Raw genomic sequence first — 27,235 nt, 5'->3', positions numbered from 1 at the left:
TTCCATCTCTCCCTCAGGGTCCCTACTTCAGCAGGGCTGGTTTTTGTCCTCCGTAGATGGCATTCGGTGGGCACGTCTGGCCCTTTTTCCACAGTGTGATGGTTGTGGAGACTGGAAGCAAGACTGATGATCTAGGGAGTTGTTTCTATTCCCAGGGCTGTTGGGTTCACCACACATTCTGAAGGAAGTTGGGATAGTTAAGGTCATGGTAATGTTTGATCTGCATATGTGGATTGCGGACCAGCTTACGCAACCAGGTGTCACCATGCATAGAGTGCTGGACCTAGAGTCAGAATGACTCAGATTTTTTTTTTTGGCTTGGCAATGGGGTTAAGTGACTTACCCAGGGTCACACAGCTAGTTAAGTGTTATGTGTCTGAGGCCGGATTTGAACTCAGGTCCTACTGAATCCAAGGGTGGTGCTCTATGCACGTGACACCTAGCTGCTCCTCTGACTCAGATTCTTACTAGCTTTCTAGCTGTGTAACTCTGGACAAGTCACTCAACTTCTCTGTGACTCAGTTTCTTCAACTGTAAAATAGGATAATCTCAACTGTAAAATGATAATAAAGCACTACCTCCCAGAGTTGTGAGTGTAAAGTGGAATATTTGTAAGGCATGTTGCAAACTTTAAAGCACTATGTAAATGTCAGTTGATGATGATGATCATAATCATGATAACTGGTGGTTACTAGTTATATCATTCTGGGCAGATCTTCACCTAAGCCTCAGTTTCCAATTCTGTAAAGTGGGCATAATAATATTGGCGCTGCCTACGTCACAGAATTGTTGAAAGCGCTTCATAAACAGTTAAGTGTTTTATTAATGAGCGTTATTACCACTAATGTGCCTGAGAAAACTATGGGGATGGAACGTGAAGAACAAGGGCCCCATAAGCCGGGAGGTCGAGCCGGAAGTTCCCCTAGCCGGACCATTTTGCCAACTGCTCACTTCCGGCCGCGGGCGCGGGAACTGGAATTCTCGTCGGTTTATAGGCCCCGGCTGAGGCGATTCCGACGCGAATCCGAGCCATCCCAACCGCCACCATGGTGAGGGAGGGTCGGGCAGCCATCTGGGGTGGTCCTGGGGCTGGCCCCGAGTGGAGGGCGAATCCAGGGTCAACTGCGACCTCGGGGCTAGGGCCCAGGTTTGGGGAGGAGGAGGAGGCAGGAGGGGCGGGAGGCCGGGATTCTGAGGGGGGGAGGGGTGGGAGCGCGAGGCCTGGATTCTGAGGGGGGGAGGGGAGGAAGCGCGAGGCCGGAGTTCTGAGGGGGAGGGCTCGCGGGGCTGGGGGTTCTGGGGGGGGGGAGGGAGCGCGAGGCCGGGGTTCTGAGGGGGGGGAGGGGAGGGAGCGCGAGGCCGGGGTTTTGAGGAGGAGGAGGAAGAGAAGGGAAAGTCGCTGTCGGGGGCGGAATTCTGAGGAGGCAGTTCAGAAGGAAGGCCTGGGTTCTGAGGCGCGATATGAATGTGTGTCAAGTTTCTGAGCCATTTGTGTTTGGCGTTGGGAAGGGGAGTGGAGACGGCGAGGATGGGGACCGTGGGAAAGAGATGGTGGGGGAACGTCCGATGTTGAGCAGAGGGAAGTATGGAGACCGTGGGCTTGAGGTGGGAAGCCCGGGAACCTGGGGCAGGGTTAAAGGTAAAGATGGGGGCCGTTTAGGATTCTTGGGGACATGGGGTGGGAAAGTTGACAGAGAGGAGGCAGTAGGTCAGAGTTGGATTGAGGGAATAGAAATCTGTTTTTTTTTTTAAAGTGAGGCATTGCGGTTAAGTGACTTGGCCAGAGTCCCACAGCTAGTGAGTTTTCATGTGTCTGAGGCAACATTTGAACTCAGTTCCTCTTGACTCCAGAGCGGTGCCCTCTCCACTGTGCCACCTCGCTGCCCCGAGGGGATAGAAATTTGGAGGGTGGTTTGGAAGGGAAGGGGTTGGAAGAGGGCTTAGAGCCAAGGGAGTCTGAGGGTTAAGGACAGGGAGTGTGAGGAATGGGCTTTGTAAGAATTAAACCTTTTTGCCATCTCCATTCCCATCATTTTACACAAGAAAAAACTACTGGCCCCCAATTTTGGACCTACTGTCCCTTAGCTTCTAAGCCTCCCAAAGTTGAATAGATAAGGAGTGAGACCTGATTCAGAACTTGAACCCAAATCTCCTGACTCTAAATCAGTACTCTTTCCACAATACTTTTTGAATCCAGCTTTCCCAGTCTAATGTACATTCTGCTATATTCATCCTATCCTCATATTCATTTAAAATAATATTTGTTGACCAATTTGTCTACCAATTAGTATGCTGAATGTTATCACTAATGTATCCCTCCGGTAGGAGAGAGACTGGGGTTTTAAGTCAGATGATTTGGGTTTAAGGCCTAGTTTCATCACCAACTCATTGTGTTACCTTGTTAACCTCTTCAACTGAGCCTCAGTTTCCTTCTCTGTAAAATAGAGGTAAATATCTGCTGTTTATCTCTTTATGCTCTTGGAAAGGTCAGATGAGATAACTGCATTATGTATGAAAACTACACATGCAATTGAGTTCCATATTTTTGGTCTGGAGAGAAGGACAGTGAAGTAATCCAGTGTTAAAAAGCAGAGGTGAAAGAAGGCTGTTCCAGGAGTCGGAATGTTATTTTGGGGAATTTTAGAACAAAGAATGTAAGAACTAGAAAGAATATTAAAGCTAATTTCATATAAACCATTTTACTGAAGAGGAGGCTGAGGTTCACAGTAGAGAAATGATTTGTCCAAGGTCAAGACTAGAACCTAGGTCTCCTGACTCCAAGCCCTGTTTGCTTGCCTTCATGCTTGGCTTTCATGGGGAGTGGAACTGAGAGGGAAGTAGAGTCAAGGAGGGATTCAGGTTTTAGTGTCTTAACCCCTTCTTTCTTGCTTCCCACAGACGGTGGGCAAGAGCAGCAAGATGCTGCAGCACATCGACTACAGGATGAGATGCATCCTGCAGGATGGCCGCATCTTCATCGGCACCTTCAAGGCCTTTGACAAGCACATGAACCTGATCTTGTGTGACTGTGATGAGTTCAGGAAGATCAAGTGAGGATGGGCCCTGGTGGGAGGAGAGCAATCCGGTTTACTCAGCAGAATATTGGGGGGGTGGGACTCAAGTGACAGGTGATATAGTTTAGCCATCCCCTGTCTGGCTGTGGCCTGACTGTGCTTCTTGTGTCTGTGTAGTTGTGTCCTTTTTTTTGAAGAAAAGCCAGCTGAGATTCCCTGATGCCCTCTGAATGCTGCCCTCCCCAGGAGTTCAGCTGTGCTTGGAACCCCTTGGCTTGAGAGCTGTGTTTCTGCTTTTCCTTGTTTGCCCCCCTGGGGTAAAGGGCTCTCGTGTTCTCCCCACAGGTTTTTAAGGGGGAGAACTTGCTTTTCTGTCCTCATTGCCTCTCTGTAAGGCTGCAGCCTAAACGGCACCCCCACCCAATACAGCCTGCTCTGAAGCAGCTTTCAGGAGCCCCTGACCCTCTTCAGGGTAAGTGCCTGGCTTCACCACTTGGGTTGGTGTTTGGGGCTAGTGATTTGGAATCAGAGTTGGAAGCGACTTTCAGGATAGTGTGACCCCTTATTTTATAGAAGAGGCAACTGCAATCCAAAGGTGCTGAGAGACTTGCCCAAAGTCATAGAGTAGTAGCAGAGCAGATATTCTATGACCCCTGCATCTAGTGTTTTCCCATTATACCAGACTCCCTTCTTTGATTTGTCATCTGCAAAAAAAGTTATGGGAGATGAATGGTTAAATGCCTCCTCTTGTGTTTTCAAATTATTACTATGTCAGTTTTCTGGTAAGAATCTTGTGTCTTTAAGGTAGAAGTACCTCAGGATGATCTGGTTTAGGTGCTGCCTACCCTAAGACATCTAGGTTATTTTCATTTTACAGGTCAGGCACCCTACAGAGGATAAATGCCTTATCTGTGGCCATTAGTTTGTTAAATGATAGAGATTGGGGTGGGAATGACTAGAACATAGGTCTCTTGCTTCCAAGAGTAGAGCTCCAATTTTCCTTCCTTTGATCAGCCTATTAATGACCTTTTGTTTCTTTTAGGTCTGTGTTTTTTTGTGTGTGTCTGGCTTGAGTGGAGAGAATCCAGGATGAGGACTTAGGTCCGGAGTGAGTGGGGTCCTAAATGCCAGCAGGAGCTTATTGATCTGGCAGCTAATAGGAGTAGACTGCAGTTGTCCTTTCTCCCTGTAAGAGAAATCAAGTACGGGAGGGTAAGGCAAGTTACCCAGATGAATAGGAACATTGTAGTGGTAGTATCACTTAGATTAGGAGGTTAGGGGTGAGCATGTTAGCACAGGGTCAGCTGCAGAACTATTCAAGTTGGCTGAGGGAGATAACTGTCAGTGTCTTGGAGTTTATGGGAAGGATTGGTATGAAGGAGGGCACTAGCTGAAGATACAGGTAAAAATAGGAAATAGCCTTTATAAGTACTGAATTGATCTCCATACAGACTGCCTTCTTGAGAGAAGATCTCTCCGAAAGGAAAAAAAAATTAAGTTTATACTAAAAAAAGCCTAACATTAATTATAGACTACATTCATGTTTTTTACAAGCAAATTTTAGAGGAAAGATGCTTCCTATATTTGGACCAGTATGTTTATTCATTCAACATATATCTTTTAAATAGCCACAATATGCATTTTGCTGTTATGGGCACTAGGAATAATATGGGATTACCTTGTTCCCCTTACCACATATGAGATATAAAAATAGCTGTGGTTTGGGTACACATATGCTGGAGTAGAGTTGCTATCTGCCCTGCCTATTTACTGCTGTCTTGGCATCATCCTAGAGCACTGTTGTATGTAACAGATGCTCAGAATATATTTATTGAATTGCGATCCAGAATGACAGGTCAAATTTCTATGTTTTTCCAGGGGCAGAGGTAAGAGTAAAGCTTAAAAAGCAAAAAGAATTAGTAAGTGTAGGACTATAGCTCCCAAAAGTTTTTAACTACTATTGTACTATATATATCCGGCCTACTATAAGTATAAATACTAACTTGAACTCTTTTATTATTACAAGTTTTCTGCTTTGTCTCTTGGGAGTATTTCTGTATAACACATTCTGAGGTTGTACTGGGAACTAATGAAGAATTAAAATTCCTGTGAAAGAGGAATTAGGATTAGATTCACTTCATTTAGTCCTAGAGCACAGGTCTAGAAACAAAGTAGAAGGGGGAGATTTTGGCTTCCTAACAATTAGAGCTCTCTGAAAGGGTGATTTACTTTCTTGTAGAAGTAGTGAACTCCATGTCATTGGAGGTCTTCAAATAGAAATTGGATGACCACTGAGGTCCTTTTTACCTTTGATGTTCTGAGAGGCAGCCACTCCTGGGACCTGAGGATGATCCTGGTTCATTTTAGAAAGATTTCCCAGAGGAGCTAATTTTCATAGGGTTTAGAGATGGAAGGAACATTAGAAATCATCTGGTCCAACCCTCTTTATTTTTAGATTAAAGAAAGATCCAGAGAAGGAGTGACTTGCGCAAGGTTTTAGAGCTAGTCAGTGACAGAGCTGGGATTTGAATCTAGGTCTTTTGTCTCTAAGTCTGTTCTTCTGCCTCTTTCTACTATATCAGTTAAATGTCTGGAAATGGACTGGATCTTGTTTGAATTCCTGCAAATGACTATTTATGGCAGATCTGAAGTTGAGGGGACAGGAAGCTGGGGAGGATTCTGGGAGAGTGTCACAAGAAAATATAATGTGGGCAGTGACTTAATAACATCCTGTCCATAACAGTAAGATTTTTTTTTCTTCTCCTCATCTTCAGGCCGAAGAACTCAAAACAAGCAGAAAGGGAAGAGAAGAGAGTTCTGGGGCTTGTGCTGCTACGTGGGGAGAACCTAGTCTCAATGACCGTGGAGGGGCCACCTCCCAAAGATGTAAGGCAGGAATCAGTGTGGTCTTGAGGTGATGGGGAAGCCCCCATCTTGGTGTGAGTACTGAGAGTCAAGTGCTCTTTCTGAGATAATAACAGTGCCTCATTTCTGTATCATTTTACAAAGTTAAAAAGCTCTTTTGTCACAACAGCCCATTAAGGTAGGTAGTGAAAATATTATGATCTCTATATATTTATATACATCTGAACCTTAGAAGATGTGATTATCTAAGGCAGACCTGCACAACTTGGCAGTAGGTAGGGACCAAAATTAAAATAGACTGAACTCCTTTGGACTGCAGGTTGGTTTTTAGTGGCTCATTTTCCAGGTAAAGGTATAATTAGTGATTAAACTATTTTGCAAATAAACCATATTTGAAAAAGGAAATTTCAGTTAATATCAATTAATTACTTATTAAGATTTTTATTTATCATGAAATCACATTAATGTTTTTAAAAAAATTACTTTGCCGCACTCACTTTGTCTGTGTTCACCACCAGTAACTACTGAAAACACAGCGAAAAGATACAACTCTCTCTTCTCAGACTAGAGACAGACTTGATGATGGCTGGTTGCTGTGGGTGCCCTGACATACAGGGGAGAGATTGAAGTGGCAGCCCACCTGCCAGGTTACGTGATGGGCGCAGTAGTGACTAGTGGAAGTCAAGTGGGGCACATTTTGCGGGCCTTCTGAAATCCTTTGGTCTCGGGCCATTTGTTGTGCAGTCCTGATCTGAGTTCACACAGTTCATAGCCAGTGAAGTGGAAGAGCCAGGATTTAAACTCAGGTCTTTTGGCACCAATTTCGTAGTTCTTTTCATTATACCAGAGCATTTTGTAGGATGGGATTCCTTGCCACAGAACCCCAAGAACAGCCAGTAGACTGGACCTAAAATACATGATAGCAAACTACACATTGAGTTTTTAGTCGTAGAATCATAAAGATAGAAGGGACCTTAGAGAGCAATCTAGTACAAAAGCCTTTGTATGTATTGGACTAGATGGCCTCTGAGGATTTTTTCAACTTGTGAGTCTCATTTTTTAAGGAGGAAATGAGACATAGAGGAGAAATAGCTTATCTTTACATTTATGTACCAAATTAGTGACAGAGCCATAGCTAGATTCCAGGTCCAATATTTTTTGTTTGGTTCTTGTGGAAATTTGTGTAAGTGGATAAGTTATGTATAAATAGTAATGGTGGTGATGATAATAGCAGTTCAAATAAGTATAGCACTTAAGAGTTTACAGAAAGCTTTCTTTAACCCAGTGAGATAGATGGTACACTTTCCAGGTGAGGGAACTGAGATTTTAATTGGTTAAATGACCAAATATATGTTCTCAATATAGGATCAGGCATGGTGGTTAAAAGGGATTGGGGTGGTGGTCCCATATGGACCTTGGTCTGTATATTTGGATGCTTTGCAGATTTGGGGGTTTGTTAGCAGGTTTGCCCCATAAAGGTACTTCTCTTTTGTATCCCTGTCCTGTGGAACTTACTTTTTTCGCCCCCATTTCAGACTGGTATTGCCAGAGTGCCACTTGCCGGAGCTGCAGGAGGTCCTGGAATTGGCAGGGCGGTAGGGAGAGGTATACCTGCTGGTATCCCAATGCCCCAGGCTCCTGCAGGGCTAGCAGGGCCTGTCCGAGGGGTAGGAGGGCCATCCCAACAGGTAAGGAGCTACAGTAACATGGAATTCTATTTGGAAGGCGGGGGTAGTTGTGGGGGTGGTGCTAAAAGCAATTCAGTTTATTCATTGAGCACTTGCTATGTGCCAGGCACTGGGGATACAAAGTCCCTGCCTTCAAGGAGCTTACTTTCTGTTGGGGGGAAACAGTATGTAGGACTATATTTAGATACATCCAGTAAATTCAAAGTAGTCTTGGGCTGGGCAGCACTAACAACTACAAGGTGGAGGTGAGGTGGAGAGAGAAGCCTCTGTAAAGACATAAAAGCAGGAGACAGTGGAGGAGAAGCAGCAAGTAGGTCATTTTAGCTGGGCTATAGAGTTTGTGATGGGCAATAACATAATCTTTGTGAAAAGATAGGCTGGAGCCAGAATGTGAAGGACTTTAAATGCTCTTCGGAGAAGTTTAAATTTGTATTTTATCCTAGAGTCAAGAGGGAATGTGGCACTAGAGGTTCTTTAGAAGGGTGGTGGCAGGATCAGTTCTTTACTTTGGGAATATTGTGGAGGATGGGTTGGAGAAGGAGTGGCTAGAGGCTATTTCATTAGTAAGGTGAAAGGTGATAGAGAATTTGAATGAGATTAGGGTACTGTTTAAGTGGAGAGAAGAGGGTGGATGTAAGAGATGTGAAGGTAGAATTGACAAGACTTGGCAGCTGATTTGGATATGGGACATGAAAACAAATGAAGTAAAAATAACTGGGGTTACAAACTTGAATGACATTAAGGTCAGTGGTGTCTTTGACAAATATCGAAGTTAGGGGAAAGAAGTTTTTTTTTTTTTGGGGGGTGGGAATGAGTTCTTTTTTGGTTATATTGCATTTTAGATGGCCTTTGAGAGATTTAGGTGATATTTACTAAGTTGGTGTTGTAGGATTGCAGTTCAAGTGAGAAATGAGGACTCAATATGTAGATTTGCTAGTCTTCTGCTTATAGATAATAACTGGATCTATGGGAGCTGATAAAGATCAGTGTGAGTGTAATGTGAGAAAGAAGGGGACTCATAACAGAGCCTTGGAGATATACAGGCCTCTGGGCATTATATGGTGGGAGAGGTTTAAGAGCTGCATTAATCAGCCTGTACCAGCCCTGAAGCTCCATGTGGCTCCTAAGCTCCCTATGGGGGCTCTTAAAAAAACAAATGTGAAGGAAAAAAAATTATCATTATGAATTGTAATTGTGATTAAAGAGTTTCATCTTGAGCCTCTGAGAACTTGGTAAGAACCTATGAAGAAGTGTAAACCTTGGTAGTGTAAATTTGGGATGGGTTAAATGCTTTTCCTAGGAAGGAACTACTTGCTGAGCTGTACAAATTTGCATTTACTTTTTTTTGAAAGCAAGTAAAAATGTGATTTTCAACCTTTTAATCATTTGTGATTTAATATTATGTTTTTTGAAAGCTCTAAATGAACATAAGTGCAATAGTTTTTCAAAATTTGCCATTTTCCTCATAACAAACCTCTTAACAGAGGTAATATTTACTAAGTATTTTCTTCACAAGAACTTTGTGAGCTATTACCCATTTGATTAAGTCATGAAATGGAGGTAAAGTGATAGCTAGTACATGTCTGAGCTGTCCAAAGGTCCAGTGTTTTTCTTGATTCACTCCACAGCTTCTATAAGCAGCCAGAAATAAAGAAAATATTTAAATAATAACATTCTGGGGAAAAAAATACTATGTTTTATGGTTAGTGGTGCTGTCACTTCTGGCTCCTACCCTGTGTCATTTCTGTTATTTTTAATAAAAATAATAACTTTGGCATTTCAAAAAATAAAAAGTGCTTTTCTCATAATTACCCTGTGTGGTAGATAGTGCAAGTCTTATTTCCAAACTGCAAGTGAGGAAACAAACTCTGAGAGCTGAAGTGACTTACCCAGGGTCATAAAGCTAGAGGGTCAGCTCCAGGATATAAATTCATATATTCTGATTACAAGATTCTTGACAATCAAAGATAAAGAGCTGGACAGGATCTTTTAGTTCAGCCCTCTAATTTTACAAATAAGGAAACTTGAGGCCTAAAGAGGCCTCTGATGATTTACCCAAGATCATACTGGCATAAGCATCAGAAGTAGTAGGTAGTAGAGCTAAGCTATGAACTTTAGGTCTTGTGAGGTTTATCCTTTTTTTCACTGTCCTATGCTTTGCTTTCTGTCATACTTCTGCTACAGCTCATTGCTTTTAATGAAGGCTGTGGCCATAGACCTTTGCATTGCCAAGAGCCATGCACTCAGCATAGCAGCACCTACTTTGTGTAGAGGAAGTCAGACTGCCACTATTTGATAGGGTTTAGGTTTAGTAAAATGTCTGTTCTTTGCTCAGTACTCCAGTGTTTTTGTCTGAATTCCCTAGGAAGAAGCTCATTACCAAGCTATGGTAGCAGTGGCAGAATCCCAAACTGTTAAATCTGCAACAAAGTGGGTGTATTTGAATTTAGAATTTGAAAATGAATTTAGAAGCAACATTGATGCGTTGTCCTTGGGATGGTAATAAAATTGGGGAGAGAAAAGCATGTCAAGGAAAGATTAGTTGAAGAAACCAGGGATGTGTAACCTGGAGAATGGGCAAATTCAGTATGGTCTTGATTTCTGTATTCAAATATTTGAGGGTTATATGAAAGTAGGATTTGATTATTGGCCTCAGGGTGGAAGGTTGAGGAAGGCAAACTTTGTCTTTGTGTGAAAAAAAAAAACCCCTACCATTTATAACTATCCAAAATGGAATGGACTCTCAGGTGTTTCTTGAGCTCCCTGTTATTGGAGATATTTAAGTGATGACTGGGTATCTCTTTCTTGGTGGTGCTTTGTTGGGGATTGGATCTCCCAAGTTTTCTAGCTCTAGGGTTCCTTGATTTTATACTGAAATTCTCTTGGACATTCCTGCTATGTTTTTTCAGGTGATGACTCCACAGGGAAGAGGAACTGTTGCTGCTGCAGCTGCTGCTGCCACAGCCAGCATTGCAGGGGCTCCTACGCAATATCCTCCAGGCCGAGGGGGACCTCCCCCACCAATGGGCCGAGGAGCACCTCCTCCAGGTAAAGAGCCTCTGGAACTGTTGCTACTTGAAGGGAGGGACCCTCAGTTGGATAAGAGATGAAGCATGACCTTATCTGAACTTGATGAGGAACTGGGTTCAGTCAGCAGGATTACTCTGAGGTCCAGCTGTGTGTCTTAGTTAAGGCTTATACCTTGAGATACAGCTTCAAGGAAGGGGATGAGCTATAAGAAGCCATGGTTCCTGAGTTTAGATCTGAGGGATATGGTGATGGCTGTGTTGGGGGAGAGAGTGGTGGTAGGCCTTTGAGCTCTTTGTGTTGTTGTTTTCATTTCCAAGACAAACATTCAGCTTGTTTTCTGGGACTTCTCTGTTGTAGGCATGATGGCTCCACCACCTGGAATGAGACCTCCCATGGGCCCTCCAATGGGGATGCCGCCTGGTCGGGGAGCACCAATGGGCATGCCCCCTCCTGGCATGAGACCACCTCCTCCAGGAATGAGAGGTGAGTGCTCTGGAATAGTGATGTTGAGGATATTAAATTCAGGATGTCTTTAGGGAGAGGTTGGACTATAGACAATTTCTAAGTGCCCTTCTGATTCTAATATTCAGTGTTCTAAGTTACCTGTCAATTCCTGAATATTTTGTTATGATCTAAGGTCATTTTCAGCTCTGGAATTCTGATCTTTAAATTTGCACTGAACTTTTTGTATTTTAAAGCATTTTTTCTATCCAAAAAGTTGTGCTCTAGGAGTAGCAGAGGACTGAGAGTAAAAGGTGTCTGAATGCCAGATCTGCTGTTTACTGCCTCTGTGACCTTAGGCAAGTTTAACCTTGGCTTGTGCTCAGTTTCCTCATCTGTAAAATGAGGGTGTTGTATAGCTGACCTTTAAGGTTTTTTATTTCTGTATCTGTGACCTCTTACGATCCTTAGAATAATCCTGTAAGGGCTTTTAGCATAAGCAGTCATGTTCCCATCTTAAAAGGACTCACAGGGGAGAAATGATTTGCCCAAGGAGGTCACAGTGAGTTAGTAGAAGGGCCAGGGATACTGCAGGAGATGTTCTTATTCAGGTACAGGTTAGACTAGATGGCCTTTACATCCCTTCCTACTCTTGAGAGTGTGTGATTCTGTGTGGCTTAACACTGGCAGGACCAGGTATGTCAATTGACATAAAAATACTGCAGTTTTACTTTGGAATACAAATTTTCATCCTATCATCTTTATATTCTTTGCCTTATGGATAAAAATGCACTGCATCAGTTAACAAAGCTTGGTCCTTTGATGTATTCTTAAATTCTGGTCTTTTTAGTGTTAAATGTGACATGTGTGGCCTGTGTGGATTGTGTTGCCATTGCTTTTTATAGCCTGGTATGCTGCTCAAAATGTCCAGACCCTTGGTTTCTGTGCTTAGCAGATGGAAATTTGAATTTCACACACACAAGCAGTTCCATGTGTTCCAAATGAGTGGTGTCAAAAAAAAATGAATCCCTGCTAGCCACATATTAACTTAGAAAACCACAAATCAACATTATACCATATTGTATTTTTATTTATTTTGTTCAATATTTCCCAGTTACAGTTTAATCTGTATGTGAAGTAGACTCAGGGTCTCACAAAGGCCCATTTCCTGACCATATAATCAGAATATTAGAGCTGACCTTTGTTTCTTTCTCTGTGAAATTAGGTGGTAGGATTTAATGCACTCTTCTAACACTAACATTTATACTCTACTGTAGCGTAGACCTTAGAGGTCAACTAGTATAACACTTTCATTTTATGAATGAGGAACCTAAGAGGGGATAGTCAGTGGTGGGGGTGAAGGAGGGAGTGATTTGCCCAAGATCATACAATATGATAATGGCATCACCACTAGAAACCGAGGTCCCTTGAGTTATAGTCTGGTGCTCTTCTTACTAAATTATTCTGCCTCTTAGCTATGGGATGGTGATCATGCCCTCAGCCAGTGTCTTGTGCACACTAGCCTATTAGATATTATTTTCATCCTTTATTTCCTTCACAGGTCCTCCACCTCCAGGGATGCGCCCACCAAGACCTTAAGATCCTGTAGACCTTGCTCAGATGTTCTTTCCATGTTTGCCACCTGGAAAGTTGTAAATAGTTGTCTTGCTGCCTTTTAACTTGGTTTATAATAAACTTCAGGAAAAAAGAAATCTTAAGCGTTGCAGGTTGGTGTTTTCTATGCCTGATAGAATTGGGGAGGCAGTGCTTAGACCCATTGGGATCATCAACTCAAGTTGATGGCTCTGTTTCTTGGATGCTTCAAAATAACTGGCTTTTTACCTTCTCACCAACAAGACCACTCTGCAAAACTGGGTTCTCTCTACCTTATTGTAACATAGACATTGGCTTGGAGTCTCTAAAGGTCTGAGAAAGTAGGAACACCCTTTCATTAAACCTTTCTTGTTTAAAATAAATGGAAGAGTAACCACTGCTTTTATCTCTTTATCTCATCCTGTCAAAGCCAAGAGAGATGGTTGTGGTAAAGGGGAGAGGGAACCTGTGAAAACAATTACTCTGTTAATAATTTATTTCTATAGCATTCTTTTTATTTTATTTATTTTTAGGCAATTGGGGTTAAGTGACTTGCCCAGGGTCACACAGCTAGTAAGTGTCAAGTGTTTAGTCTGAGGCCGGATATGAACTCAGGTCCTCCTGACTTCAGGGCCGGTGCTCTATCCACTGTACCACCTAGCTGCCCATTTCTACAGCATTCTAAGGGATATAAAGCACTTTTTTTTTTACCACAGATTTGTGAGATGAGAGAATTAGAATCATCATTTTTATAGATAAGGAAACATTCAGAGAGGTTGATTTCTGTAAGATCACATCACTAATTATACTGGGGATTCAAATTCAGGAATTAACCATTGTATAACTTTTATAGCTATTAAAACTATCATTATTATTATTATTATTACAACTATAAGCTTTGCCACTATTAGTAAATATGCACATGTTTACTAATATCTGTTTAGAGAGGTGCAAAGTGCTATGTGAGATGTTAGGGGGAATGTAGTAACAACTGGTAGCCTGTCTAGGCTAAGTATGCATAAGTATGCTAGGCTAAGTGTGCTTTTTTCATTCATTCGTTATGAAATTCCATTGTCAAACTAATAAAATACAAAGTTTGTGTTCTGGGATACATTATTTGTGAAGTTTTGGAATGTTCTCTGGGTCAGGTTGAATCATTATGGTTTTTGAGGTAACAGAAACATCTTTTATATTTCCATGTTTTTTCTTTGTGAGGGAGGAGATGGAAAGTGAGAAGTTAGGGACCGGAACAGTACAGTATTGTGGTTAGGTGGATTTAGAACAAGTAGGATGGCTGGACCCAGATGATCTGAAGTCAGCTTAGAAAGAGGTTGCTAATGGCATGCCCTAAGGCATCTGTGCTTGGCTTTGTGTGATTTTCTAAAAAGGAGATTTTATTGAAGTTTTTTTTTAAGTCATCATAATTTTCCCTAATATCCTTCCCCTTTCTCTCTCCCAGAAAGTTATCTAACATAAGAAATATTTTTTTAAAGACAAAAGGAAAAGAAAAAAATTTAGCAAACTGATCACTATATTGAAAAAATCTGAAAATACGTGCAATTATTCTACACTTATGAGCCTCTGTGTAGGAGTTGGATGGGATGTCATATCTCTTCTTTCAAGCTACTCTTGTTCTTTGTAATATTTCAACATTCACTTTTATTCTTTTAATAGTTCTTTTTATTTACATTGTAATTGTGTCTGTTTTCTTGGCTCTGTTTCACTCTGCATCAGTTGATTAGATTTTTTTCATGCTTCTTGATATTCATGTCTCATTTCTTTATAGCACAGTAGTATATTACACTCGCATACTGAAGTTTGTTTAACCATTCCCCAATCAATGGGTATCTGCTTTGTTACCAGTGCCTTAGTATCACAAAAGGTACTGCTATAAATATATTGGACTTTCTTATCAGTAGCCTCCATGGGATATAAGCCTAGTAGTAGAATCTCTGGGTCAAAAGGTATGAACACTTTAGTCATTGTTTAATTCCAAATTACTTTCCAAAATGGTTGCAGTGATTTACAGCCTCAACAACAGTGCACTAAGTGTCCCTATCTCCCCACAACTCTTCTGATATAGGCTGTTCCTATCTTTTGTCATCCTTGCCAATTTGTAGGCTATGAGGAGAAACCTCAGGTAGTTTTGATTTGCATTTTATTTAATGATTTGAAGCAGACTTTCAGATGTTTGTTAATAGTTTGTAATTTTTTTGAGAACTGTTTATATTTTTTGATCACTTACTATTGGGGAATGGCTTTTGGTCATATATACACATATGTATATATATATATAAATATGTAGACAAACATATATAGGTATGTGGATGTATAAAGATCTATATATAGATATTCTATATGGATCTGTATGTTATATATGGATCTGTAATATTAAATCTTAACAAAAGTTTGATAACAGATTTTTTCCTCATTCAGTGCCTTCTTGTCATAGCTGCATTAATTTTGTTTGTACAGAATATTTTCACTTGCTTGTAATCCAAATTATATTATCTTTTGTAATTGTCTATCCCTTTTGTTTGGTTAAGAATACAATTTACTCATAGCTATGAGAGGTATGATTTGTTTTTCTTTTCTTTTTTAAAAAAATATTACTCTTAAGGTTACTATCCATTTGGAGTATATTTTGGAGTAAGATGTTTTGTACAGTTTTAATTTTTTTTTTTTAGTGACTTGAACAAAGGCTTAGAAAGAATGCTTATTAGATCTGCAGGTAGTACAAAGATGAGAAGGCTCGCTAAAGCTGAGTAACAGTACCTAAGTCATGATGGGCCAATCTAAGAAGATAAACTTTATAATAGGAACAAATGTGAAGTCTTAAGTTCAATTATAAATTTCCAACTTCAAGAGAGGGAAGGAGTGGCCCTACAGCAGTTCATCCAAAAATCTTTTGAATTTAGTGGTGAATCAGCTCAGTCAAAAAACATTTATTAAGCATCTGCCGTGTCCCAGGCTCTATGCTAAGCACTAAGAATATAAAGAATTGGAATAGCCCTGTTGCTGATCTCAAAGGTCTCAGATTACAAAGAAGACCACATATGAATAACTATGTATATAAAAGATGACATAATCTCAGAGAGAAGGCCAGTAGCAGTGGAGGTAGGGGAAGGTGGATGGAACAAGGAAAGCTTCCTTGTGGAAGGTGGAGCTAGGTTTTGAAGCCAGAAGGCAGAGAGGTAAGGAAAGACGACATTCTAGGCATAAGAGACAGCCAATGAAAAGGTACAGAATTGGAGATGAGAGTGGGTATGTGTGTGCTTGTGCATGTATGCAGGTTTGAAGGGCTTTAAAAGCCAAACAGGATTTTATTTTTGATCCTACAGGTAATAGGAAGCCATTAGAAATTATTGAGTGAGTCGATATGGTAGACATATACTTAAGATCACTTTGGCAGCAGAGTGGAGGATGGATTGCAGTGGGGAGAAATGAGGAGGGAGACCAACTAGCAGACTTTTTCAGTAGAACAGGCAAGGAGTGAAGAGGTCTTATGTTAGGGTGGAGCCTCTGTAAATGGGGAGGAGGAGACATGCAAGAGATGTGAATGTAGCAGTGACGAGATTCATCAACAGAATGGATATGTGGGGTGAGTGCAAGTGAAGAGGTGAGGATAACACTAACATTAGCTGGGTGATGGGGAGAATAGTGGCACCCTTGACAGCTGTAGGGAACCTGAGAAGAGAGTTGGGTTGGGGGGGAAAGATAAACGAGTTGTTCTGTATATGTTGTTTGAAGTGTCTCTGACATTTGGTCTCCTTTGGTAGTTGGTGATATGTAACTAGGGCAGCTAGGTGGTACAGTGGATAGAGCCCTGGGCTTGGGATCAGGAAGACATGTTCATGAGTTCAGATACAGCTTAGCCATTTACTAGCTGTGTGACCCTGGACAGGTCACTTAACCCCATTTGCCATATTTCCTCATCTGTAAAAAAAGAGCCAGAGAAGGAAATAGCAAACTACTCCAGTATCTTTGCCAGGAAAACTCCAAAATAAGGTCACGGAGAGTTGGATATGTAACTAAATCCAAAAGAGATTTAGGGTTGGATATATACATCAGCAAGTCGTCTGCATACAGATGATAATTGAATCTATGAGAACTGAGAGATCACTGAGTAAGATTGAATAGAGGGAAAAGCGAAGAGGGTTTAGTACAGCCTTGGGTGTAATCTGGTTGAAGACCAGCAACTAGAACATTCATATAGGTAGGAGAACCAGGAGAGAGTAGTGTCATGAAAACCTAGAGAGGAGAGAGTATCTAGGAAAAGAGGGTGATTGACAGTTTCAAAAGTTGCAGAGAAGTCAAGGCTGATTATTGAGAAAAGGCCATTCCCGTATACACCAAGATATTTGCTGGGTTTTTTTTTGGGGGGGGTTAGGCAGTGGGGTTAAGTGACTTGCCCAGGGTCACACAGCTAATAAGTGTTACATGTCTGAGGCCAGCTTTGAACTTAGGTCCTCCTGAATCCAGGGCCAGTGCTCCATCCACTGCGCCACCTAGCTGCCCTATGCACTAAGATATTTATAGCAGCACTTCTGTAGTAGCAAATAAATGGAAGCAGAGTAGATGTGCCATGATTAAGGAACAGCTAAACAAATTGTAGTAGATGAAGGTAATGGAATGTTGCCATGCTGTAAGAAATGATGAATATGATGACTGTAGAGAATCATGGAAAAAGAAAAGGCTATTAGATTTGACAGTTAAGAGATCACTGGTCACTTGGGAGAGAGCAGTTTCAGTTGAGTGATGAAGTTGGAAATCACACTGCAGCAGGATTAGAAGGGAGTGAGGAGAGGAAGTGGAGTCACCAGTCGTAGACAAGTATTCTCAAAGTTAGCTGTAAAAGGATCAGAATAGTTCGTGAGGGTTTTTTTAAGGATGGGGGAGACATGGGTTTATAAGCAACAGGGCAGTAACAATAGGCATGGATTGAAGATCTATGTCAGAGTGGGGATGATAGTGGGGGCAATCTACTAGAGAAGACAGGATGGAATAGGAAAGTGCCAGTTGAAGTTTTGCCTTGTCAAGGAGAAAGGGTCATCTATTCATGTGAGATGGTTGAAGGACGAGATAGTGGGGCAAGATGTCTGAGTGATGTGAGATGTGGAGGAAGGGAGAAGAGAAAGCTCTTGATGAATGGCTTCAATTTGATTTTATTTTTGTGAAGCATGAGGCAAGGTCCTCAGCTGAGAGTTTGGGGGAGGGAAGTGTTGTGTGAGGCCAAAAAGGGATGAAAGGTTTGCAGTAGTCACTGTGGTGGGAGGGATAGTGACTGCATTAGGAAAGTGTCAAAGGACTGTCTTGCTGCAATGAGGGTCCAGTTGAGATTATGTAACATAAATGTGTAGTGCACCTAGCACAGTTTTGTGACTTTATATCAGAGCAAAGGTGGGAGAAGGAGGGGTGCTATGGTGGGAGTAATAGAAGGTTGCCACTTGGCCAGGCATGAACGGCAATATAAGAAGGCAAGGAAGGCAAGTGTAGAGGATAGTGTAGAGTTGAACTCACCAAGGGGTGGAGATAGGGAAAGGAAAGTGTGGTTAGTGTAGGGGTCAGAACTAAGGGATAGAAATCACTATCCAGATGAAGAATAATGTTAGGGGTCCTAAGGCATAGGAAAAATAAAAGATAATGATTAGACAGTGGTCATGAGTCAGCCTCAAAAGGTTGAGTTGGGCTTATGGTCAGAAAGATGCCCTTTCCATAGGGGCACATGTCCACAGTTCCTTTCCCCTTACATCCAACTAAGTGAAGCAGTTAAACTGCTGATTCTGGAGTCTGGAAGTTCTTTCAGTGCTGTAATTCACATATAGCCCACTAGGGGGAGGCATGGGGCAGATGACTGGAGCTGCCATCAGGCACTGGGCTATGAACATTAGTAGAATTATGGAATGATATTCTTGGACCTCTGGCATTGGCCCTTATGGCTCATAGACATTTCCATCTGGAGGGGAGCCTCTCCATCCAGGTAACTGAGGACAGCCCAGAACCCAGGGCTACTGGAAATTCCCTGGAAATTGGGAAGGACAAGTTGGGTTCTGTTTTACTGAGGTTTCTATTTCCACTTTGCTGGACCAGCTAAAACTCAGTAATGAATATTCTTATATGTCTGTGTGTACATGATAATAATGTACGTTTATATAGTGCTTTAAGGTTTAAAAAAAATTAGCAACCTATGAAGTAGATGGTGAGAGAGTATTACCCCTATTTTATAGATATGGAGCCTGAGGCCTAGATGGGTAAAGTGAATTGCTGAAGGTGTACCAGTTTGTTAAATGTGTTAGAGTTTTGTTTTTGAACCCAGGGCTCCTGACTCTTAAGACTCTTTCACTTCATAGGATCATAGATTTAGAGCCAGAAAAGACCTTACAGGCCATTGAGTACAACCCCTTCATTTTACAGATGAGGGAACTATGCCTAAGAGAAGTTAAGTGACTTGTCCATGGTCAGCAAATCTCTGAGCTGGGATTTGAACTTCGCTTCTCCTAACTCCAGTTCCCCAGCTCTATCTACTATATCATGATGCCTCTCACAAGTTTGCCATTGCATTGATTGGGAGGCAGCATGGTAGAATGGAAAATATTGGACATAGAAGTAGAGGACCTGAGTTCAAATCCTAGTTCTGCCACCCTCCTGTTTCTTTCCAATTCTGGAACCATACTTAAATTCAGACTCATTACTCAGTCTATTCTTTTGTGGCTCTACTCATCATCCCTATAACTTTCTCACCAAAATAACTCTTCTTATGTATTATCTTATTCCTCTTAGAGTGTTAACACCTTGAAAGCAGGGACTGTCTTCATTTTTGTGTTTATATCTCTAGCACTTAGCATAGTGTTTGGCACATCATAAAAGAAAGCGCATTTTCATTCATTCATTCAAAGGGAAGATAGGATAGATAGAAGACAGGAGAAGAACCAAGATAGAGTAGTCATGAAAACCCAGCAAGAAAATAATATACAGAAGGAGAGGTTGGTTAACAAGTGGTCAACCTTGTGGAGAGGTCAGGAGGATGAGGACTGAGCAAAGGCCATCAAATTTGGGAATTAAGAAATCGTTGGTAAACTTGGAGGGAGCAGTTTCAGTTGAGTGGGAATGTTGGAAGCTGGATCGTAAAGAGCTGAGAAGATGAAATGGGAATGAAGGCAACATGAGGAGACAGCTTTTTTTAGATGTACGGCTGTGAAAGGGAAGGAAGGATATAGGAGGATAGTTTGAGGGGATAGTAGGTCAAGTGATAGTTTCTGAGGATAGGGAGAAGCTAGGCACATTTGTAAGCAGCAGGAAAAGAACCACTTGATAGGAGGAGATTGAAGATTTTGTGTGTGTGTGTGTGTGTGTGTGTGTTAGAGAATAGAATGGTCATGAGGACAATCTGTTGGAAGATTTGGGGGGATGAGATCCAACGACCCAACATAGTTTTAGAGGGATTGGGCCTTAACAAGGAAAAACACTTCTTTATCAGAGACTGGAGTAAAGGAAGTGAGAATAAAGGATGATGTGAAGGAATTTTGAAATGTAGAGAAAGGGAAAAGGGAGCTCCTGGCTAATAGTCTCTTTTCCCAGTAAGACCTGAAGCAAGATCTTCAGCTGAGAAGTGGGGAGGGGAAGAGGTGGTGTGGGAAGCTTGAGAAGAAAAGGTTTGGAATAGTTGCTTTGGGGAGTGGGATAGAGAATTCGTTATGGAGGAGTAAATTCATTGCCTCAGTTGAGGCTAGATATTATTTATACAATGGACCCAGTTAGCTCAGTTGTGTGACTTACTTCAGTTCCATTTGGCAACACTGAGAATACATTATAGGAAGGATATTGATAAGGCAGAGAATGTCCATAGCGGGGCAAGTAGGATATTAAAGGGTCTTGAGGTCATGCTAGGTATGCAAGGATCAGTTGAAGGAGTTGGGGTTGTTTAACCTGGCGAAGAGAATTAGGAGAAACAAGATAGCTGTCTTTAAGAATTAGAAGTACTTTCCCACAAAAGAGAGATTAAACTTGTTCTGCTTGGCCCAGAGGGCCCAACAAAGAGCAGTGGAGGGTGGAAAGAGGAAGATTTAGTCCATTGATGTCAGGAAAGACTTCTTTACATTTAGAACTTTCCCTAAGTGGAATGTCTTAAAAGGTTGTGAGTTCCTTTTCACTTAAGGTCTTTAAGAAAAAGCAGGATGAGTTTAATGATTGTATTGTAGAGAAAATCCTTGTTTGGGTACAGGTTGAACTAGGTATCATTTGAGATTCCTGCCAGCTCTGAGAGTCTGTCACTCTCTTGCTCAAAAATATTCAGTGACTCCCTATTACCTACAGGATAAAATAGAAAAAATTCTTAGCCTAGCATTTAAGACCTTCCATAATCTAATTCCTACTTACCTTTCCATGTTTTTCTTTTTCTCTACTTCCCTTTGGGCACTCTATATTCCTAGAAAACTGAACTGCTAGCTGTTCCTTGAAATTGACTTGCTATCTGCCTCTTTCATACATTTGTGCAGACCATCTCAATGACATCCTTAAGTTGTCCACCAGAAGATGAATTTTTTTTGAGCCATTGCAATTCATAAAATCCATCTACTAAGTCATGCAGGCCTTGCAATCTTCCTTGATGGAGGGAGTAGCCACACTGATGAAATCACAAAATTTTTTAATAATAATAGCTCATATTTATATAGCACCTAAAGTTTACACAGAGTTCATTCCTCACAACAATTCTGGGAAGTCATTATAGTGTAAGCATTATGACTTCCATTTTATAAATCAGGGAGCTAAAGTCTAGAATGGTCAAGTAATAAGCTCTTTGGCCTATTAAAATAATTTCTTTCCTCCAGACTTCTGCTCAGGTGCCACTTCTTCCATGAAGCCTTCCCTCATCCTTTCAATTGAAAATGATCTCGTTCTTTTAGATTTTTCTCAGGACATTTTTTCTGGATCTTTTCTTTGTTCCCATCATATTCTACCTCGTATTCACCTGTGTATACATTCTCTATCCACATTAAGAGACTCTAAGCTTCTCTGAGGTAAGAGACTGTGTCATTTTGCATCTCTGTACTGCCAGCAAGCACAACGCCTTGCACATAAGAAGTATTTCCAAAATGTTTATTGAATAAAATTCAATAGATTTTAATTGGGAGCATGTCTGGGCATGTGTCTAATAATGATAATTAGATCATGTTTTCTATATTGCTTTGTGGCTTATAAATGAGTGCATATACTTGGGTATTTATAGTGTGTGTGTGTGTGTGTGTGTGTGTGTGTGCGCGCGCACACACATGTGCACATATACACATCTCCATGTGGGTCTGATTTTTTAGTCCAAAGAAGGTTTGGGTTTCAGCTCTTTAGGCAGACAAGCTCTTGATGTTGCCGTGACCAAGAATCCACAAATAGTTGAGAATACCAGGGAATGTCTGCTCAGTGGGTCCCTGAACCAAGGAAAAAACTCTGGCTTCCCTCAAATCACATTTGTCCAGTCAGGTGCCTCCCAAATGGACTTTGATAAACTCTACTATTTTCCTCTTCCAAACTCTGTCCCACCCACCTCCCACTCCCCACCCCACCCCCTAACTCATACACATTTATTCTCATACCCACATTTCAGGATCAGGATGGAGAGGAAGGAGCCCTTTGAATCCAAACTTCACAGAACAAATCCTTTTATTGAGGAGATTTGATCTGTGAAGTTTGGATTCAGTCAAAGGGCCTAGAGGGCCACACATGACCCTGAGACCACAGGTTCCCCACCCCTGGACTCTAGATGAAACCACAACACTAGTGGTATTCTGAAACAGTCCTCAGTATTACTATAGACAAGGACAGAAGAGGGGTTGGAGGCCTCTAATAAAGCTCTGCCACTCAGGGCTCAGCCTGTGATGAGCATTAAGGTTATGTCTAGGGTTCATCCTGTGACTAGAGTCAGGGCTAAAAGCTCAGCCTGTCACCAGGGTCAGGGCTCAGTCTGGAGCTGGAATCGGAGATCAGTCTGGGCCCAGGGTCAAGGCCTAGTAGGTAGTTAGGCCAGGAAGTCCTACAACATTAGAGAAAAGAGCACAGAAGGAGGAAGGGTCTGCGTTTCACCCTACTGCCACCCTGCTAATAAGACCTCAGGCGTGGTGCCATTAGATCCAGTTTCTCATTGAGAGAGAGAAAGCTTCCTTTCAGGAACTTAGACCTGTTTGATAGAACACTTTAATCCAAGGTGTTTCTCACAGTCCCCAGCCTTACCCTCCTGACTCTCCCTCCCCACTTGTCCCTCACTTTCAGCCCAGGTGACCCTTTGTTGCCCTAGCCTGTAGTGGAGATGCGAAAAACATACTCTTTGTGAAGTCCAAGTATACTATTGGCAGCACTGCTGACAAATTAATCCCTAGGCGCCAGAAAGCTGGGAGGAAGACCAGTGCAGGGCAGAGCAGGGATGGGCAAGACAGGGCTAGGCAAGGCAGAGACTGGTTCCCAGGGAAGCTGCCTCAGAGTGCCAAGCTTGCTTTTGGGTATGGTTCATTCTGATATTGAAACTGGTAGCTTTCAAAAGGCAGAGTCTTGGTTCAAATTCCCCCCTGGGTATCCTTCCAGTTTCGCAAGTTGGGAGCAGGGCTGGCCCTAGACAGTATAAGCTGTGTACAATGTGATATCCATTTTCCCACCCCAAAATATCTCCCTCACTGATGCTTAAATTGGCCCCAAGGGTAGAATGAGATACTGAATTTCCCTCCTTGGTAATGCTGCCTTGGTCTGGGTCCAGCCACATACTCTGGTGAATGGAAACCAACTCAACCAGGGCACTAGGGTCCCAGGAAGTGGGAGGTAGGGAAAGCATTGTCAGTCCACGGTCCAATGGCAGAAGGAATGTTTGTGTCAGTTTGGCTCCCATTAAATCAACCAATACAACTAACTGGTTTAGAGACCTCTTGACCTTTGGTCTTCTGTGTCAGTCTGGATCAGGAGAGGCCCAATCTGTCTCCCTGTTCCTCTTATGGCTGAGAATGTAGACCCATGGAAGGGGACTCTGACCTCCTGGAGAAGCTAGATAAAGAGAATGCTAGGTCCATCAATTCCCTTCCCCTAAAGGCTTGCTTTCAACCAATCTCACATGGGATGGAATTATTCTGTGGCATTGGCAAATACAAGCTTGGCCCTAATGTCTAGGAAGAGCCCTCCTAGGAAGAGGCGGAGATGGGTTACAGGAGCAGGGAGTGAATCTTCTTTATGTGTCCTCAGTGGAGTACCTAGAACTAGGCTGTCTGCCCAGTGCTTGAATTCAGGAGTCTTGACAGTTTTCGTTTTGTAGATAACCTCAAAAAGACCTGGCTCTGTAGTGCCCTAGTTGTCTGTGGCATAATCTGCCTGCAGCATGATCTCTACATGTCCCTCCCCAGCTCAAGAAGCTACAGGCTTCCTACTACCTTCAGGGTTATGGCCAAGCTCCTCTTGGAGCTCAGGGTTTTCAAGGATTCCCCTCTGACCCTGGACAGTTACAGGCCACACACGCAGACTCTCAAAGGGACCTCTGCACTCCAGCCTTCTTGCTGTTCGGCTTGTCTTTCTTCTCTACACCTACAACTCATATGCATCCTTCAAGGCCCAGCTCAGGTCCTAACCTCCTTCAGGAAACCTTCACTGGCAAAACCCACCCATACTCTTCTTTCTCTACCTGATTGTTGCACACTTATCTTCTTGAACCCCTCCGGTGATAAGGAGCTCGCCATGCTATGAGACAAGCTGTTCCATTATTTGGAAATTGGGATTTAATTGTTAAATCAGTAAATAAATACAGGGATTGAGTTCCTAACTGAAGCCCTGTTATTGGTTTCAGGGTGAAACTGAGATTGTCTTACTGGGATGCCACCTCCTCTATGAGGCCCTCGCTAAGACCTCAACTGACAATAAGATCTTCCTCCTCAAATTATCCTTGAGTTCTTTCTGTGGGGCTCTCTTTTGCTCCTATCATGTGTTACCTTCTACTGTACTTATTTATGTGCAGGTTGTATCACTTCTAGTAGACTAAGTTCTTTGAGGCTAAGAATTATGTAAATTTTCTTTCTTTACTTTCCTTTTTTGCATATTTACCATGAGTATAGCTCCTTGAATACAGCAGGGCCTTAATAAATGCTAGTTGTAGAATGAATAAATAAATAATGAATGAATGAATGAATGAATGAATGACTCTTAGAGGATTCCAGTTGGAGGATCTTCCCCTTCATTTCAGGGATTCAAGAGAGGGGGCAAAGCTGCAAGGGTGCCAGCTATCAGCACAGCTGCTCCACATCTGTATTTGGACTCTGGGATTGTCAACACAGCTGTTCTGCCTTGGCCTCAGAGCCCTAAAAGTTATTTTCCCTCCCTGGGTGTATGTGCAGGTCTTCACTGAAGGAAAGGAGGAAGCAGACTATCCTGGTGACTTGGGTGGACTTGGCCCCAGTGCAGGCTTTGCATAGTACAGTGGAAAACACCTTACCAAGAAGCTTGGGTTCTGTTGCTGACTGTATGTGACCTTAGGCAAGTCACTTTCCTCTCTAGAGATTGGAGGAGGTGATCTCTAATGTCCCTCCTAGCTCTGACATTTTTCTAAGGTCTCTTCCAGCTCTGACCCTCTCTCTTCTGAGGTCCGTTCTAGCTCTGATGTTCTATAATTGTATGAAAGTAGGGGAGAGAGGTACCACTAGGGGCATACTGTAAGTTCTAAGGTCCCAGGCACTGAATTAGATATAATTTAAGCCAGAGTGAGTCCAGGCCACCAGAACCAGGAGGAAAGTGGAAAAAAGGCCATAAGTTGAAATATTGGTTGGCTGAGTTGACCTCATAACATCACATAGTAACCTGGCAGATACATGTCCTGGCTCTCTAGAAGGTGCCCACTGTTGGGGATGCTCTAAGTGGAAATGAGGCTGGTTTTGACACTGAGTCACTCCCCACCACTCACTCCTTACTGCAGTCCCCTTCAGCATTTCCCCTACCCAAGGCCTCATTTGTAGTGGTGGCACTTGCTATCTCATCCCTAGTTATTCCCTGGCAATAGTTATGGAAAGTGGATGGCAAAAAAGTGGGAGAATAATAGAGCGATCCTTGGGGGGAGTGAGGGGGCAGAGGCTAATTCTAGGTGGGAAGGGCCATCCTTAGAGAGTGTGAGGGGCCTCAGAGAAAAAACACACCATTATTGCTGTTCCTACTTCCTCAAATAGCATAGGTCCAATGGAGACCCAAGGAGCCCTGTGAAGGAGAAGGCTGTCTCAGTAGGTCAGTCTAAGGGAATATGGAGGGTGGGCTGGAGAGGGAAAACGATGACTCTCTGACTTGCCCTACATGAGCCGTGGGTATTTTTAGTGCCAGCTGGAGGAGCCCTCAAATGCTGGTCCATGAGCTGACTCCAAATATGGAGGTAGGCAGTATGACTTGGTGCTGGAGAACATTGAAGAGCAAGGCCTTCCTCCTGTGGAGCATTAGAACAGAAGGTAAGAAGCGAGCAAGACGTCCTGGGAGGCAGTAATGTGGAGAAATCCCTTTAGCACAGGTTGACCTTCAAATAGAAGCTGATGTGGGAGCTGTACACAATGAAGTTGGGGATAATAACAGTGAAGGTACCAAAAGTAGGCCAGGCCCTGGAAGAGCTCCCCTTCTTGTGCCCCCTGGTTTGGAAGATGACTGATGGAGGCCTCCAATGTCCTTTTCCAATTCTCACAAATCACAGGGTCATGGAAGTTCTTGAGTCCATCCAACCCACAGTACAACAGAGCCAGACAAAACTTTCAGATATAGAAGACAGTGTTAGAGCTGGGGAATCAGAATGCAGAATGTTGAGTTGTGGTGGTAGGGCAGGTGAAGGGTTAGGGTTGGGGGGAAGGAGGCTCAGGGTACCTCAAAACAGAATGTCAGAGCTGGAAGGAGCCATAGAATGTAGAATATCAGAAATGAATGGGATTTTAGAGTCCAACCCCCTCATTTTACCTTTAGAAGTAATCTGAAAACCAGAGTGGGCAAAGAAACTTGTCCAAGGCCACACAATACAATAATTTTATATAGTACTTTTAAAAGTCTTTTTTAGTTTAAAATGGCACAGTAGGTAGAGTATAGGACTTGGAGTCAGGAAGACCTAATTTCCAATCCTGTGTGACCCTGGGCAAGTTACTTAACCTTTCTGTGACTCAGTTTTCTCATTTGTACACTGGAGATAATAAAAGTATCCTACTTCACAGGGCTGTTATGAGGATCATGTGAGTTAATATATAAAGTACTTTGCAAACCTTGAAGTGCTATATAAATGCTAGTTATTATTATTATTTACATCGTTTTTTTATTTAATTTTTAGTTCACAAAAAATTATTTCCTCTCCCTCCTACCTCTCCCCCTTGGAAAACAAAACAAAACAAAACTCTTGTAACAAATATGCATAGTCAAGAAAAACAAATTCCTGAATTGGCCACGTCTTGAAAATACGTCTCATTCTGTACCTTCAGTCCATCACCTTTCTTTAAGGAGGCCACGCGATGAGTTAGAGGCTTTGCTTGGTTTAGAGCTCAGGTCCTCCAAGATGAGTGAGTTCTTGGAATCAGAAGGTGGTGGACTATGCTATGTGTCTCCCATCACTGCTTCCCTGAATCCTCACCAGCCCGA

General features: G+C 42.4%; 1 protein-coding gene across 6 annotated transcripts; it reads left to right on the top strand.

Moving 5' to 3' along the window:
• Positions 1 to 936: 936 nt before the first annotated feature.
• Positions 937 to 12,750, top strand: SNRPB (small nuclear ribonucleoprotein polypeptides B and B1). 6 transcript variants are annotated; one of them, XM_020965685.2, is made up of 7 exons: positions 937 to 1,049; positions 2,899 to 3,050; positions 5,789 to 5,900; positions 7,415 to 7,567; positions 10,477 to 10,615; positions 10,955 to 11,080; positions 12,600 to 12,750. In XM_020965685.2, exons 1-7 carry the CDS (start codon positions 1,047 to 1,049, stop codon positions 12,635 to 12,637), a joined length of 723 nt encoding a protein of 240 aa, XP_020821344.1. In that variant the 5' UTR covers positions 937 to 1,046; the 3' UTR covers positions 12,638 to 12,750. The 6 variants fall into 6 exon arrangements, with proteins under 6 accessions (XP_020821344.1, XP_020821343.1, XP_078006174.1 ...); XM_020965684.2 differs by lacking the exon at positions 937 to 1,049 and adding an exon at positions 1,396 to 1,467; XM_078150048.1 differs by lacking the exons at positions 937 to 1,049; positions 2,899 to 3,050 and adding exons at positions 3,399 to 3,486; positions 4,057 to 4,226.
• The last annotated feature ends 14,485 nt before the right edge of the window (positions 12,751 to 27,235 follow it).

The sequence above is a fragment of the Phascolarctos cinereus genome, unplaced genomic scaffold (genome assembly GCF_003287225.1).
Source record: "Phascolarctos cinereus isolate Bilbo 61053 unplaced genomic scaffold, phaCin_HiC Scaffold_2;HRSCAF=192, whole genome shotgun sequence".
NCBI classification, from domain to species: domain Eukaryota; kingdom Metazoa; phylum Chordata; class Mammalia; order Diprotodontia; family Phascolarctidae; genus Phascolarctos; species Phascolarctos cinereus.
Note: the sequence above shows the minus strand (reverse complement) of the source record. Positions and strands in the feature narration are given on the sequence as shown.

Bases quoted from the DNA above. Each gene is read 5' to 3' on its own strand.
- SNRPB (XM_020965684.2), top strand. The intron at 3,051-5,788 runs GTGAGGATGGGC...CCTCATCTTCAG, and splicing joins GATGAGTTCAGGAAGATCAA to GCCGAAGAACTCAAAACAAG. The intron at 10,616-10,954 runs GTAAAGAGCCTC...TCTCTGTTGTAG, and splicing joins CCGAGGAGCACCTCCTCCAG to GCATGATGGCTCCACCACCT.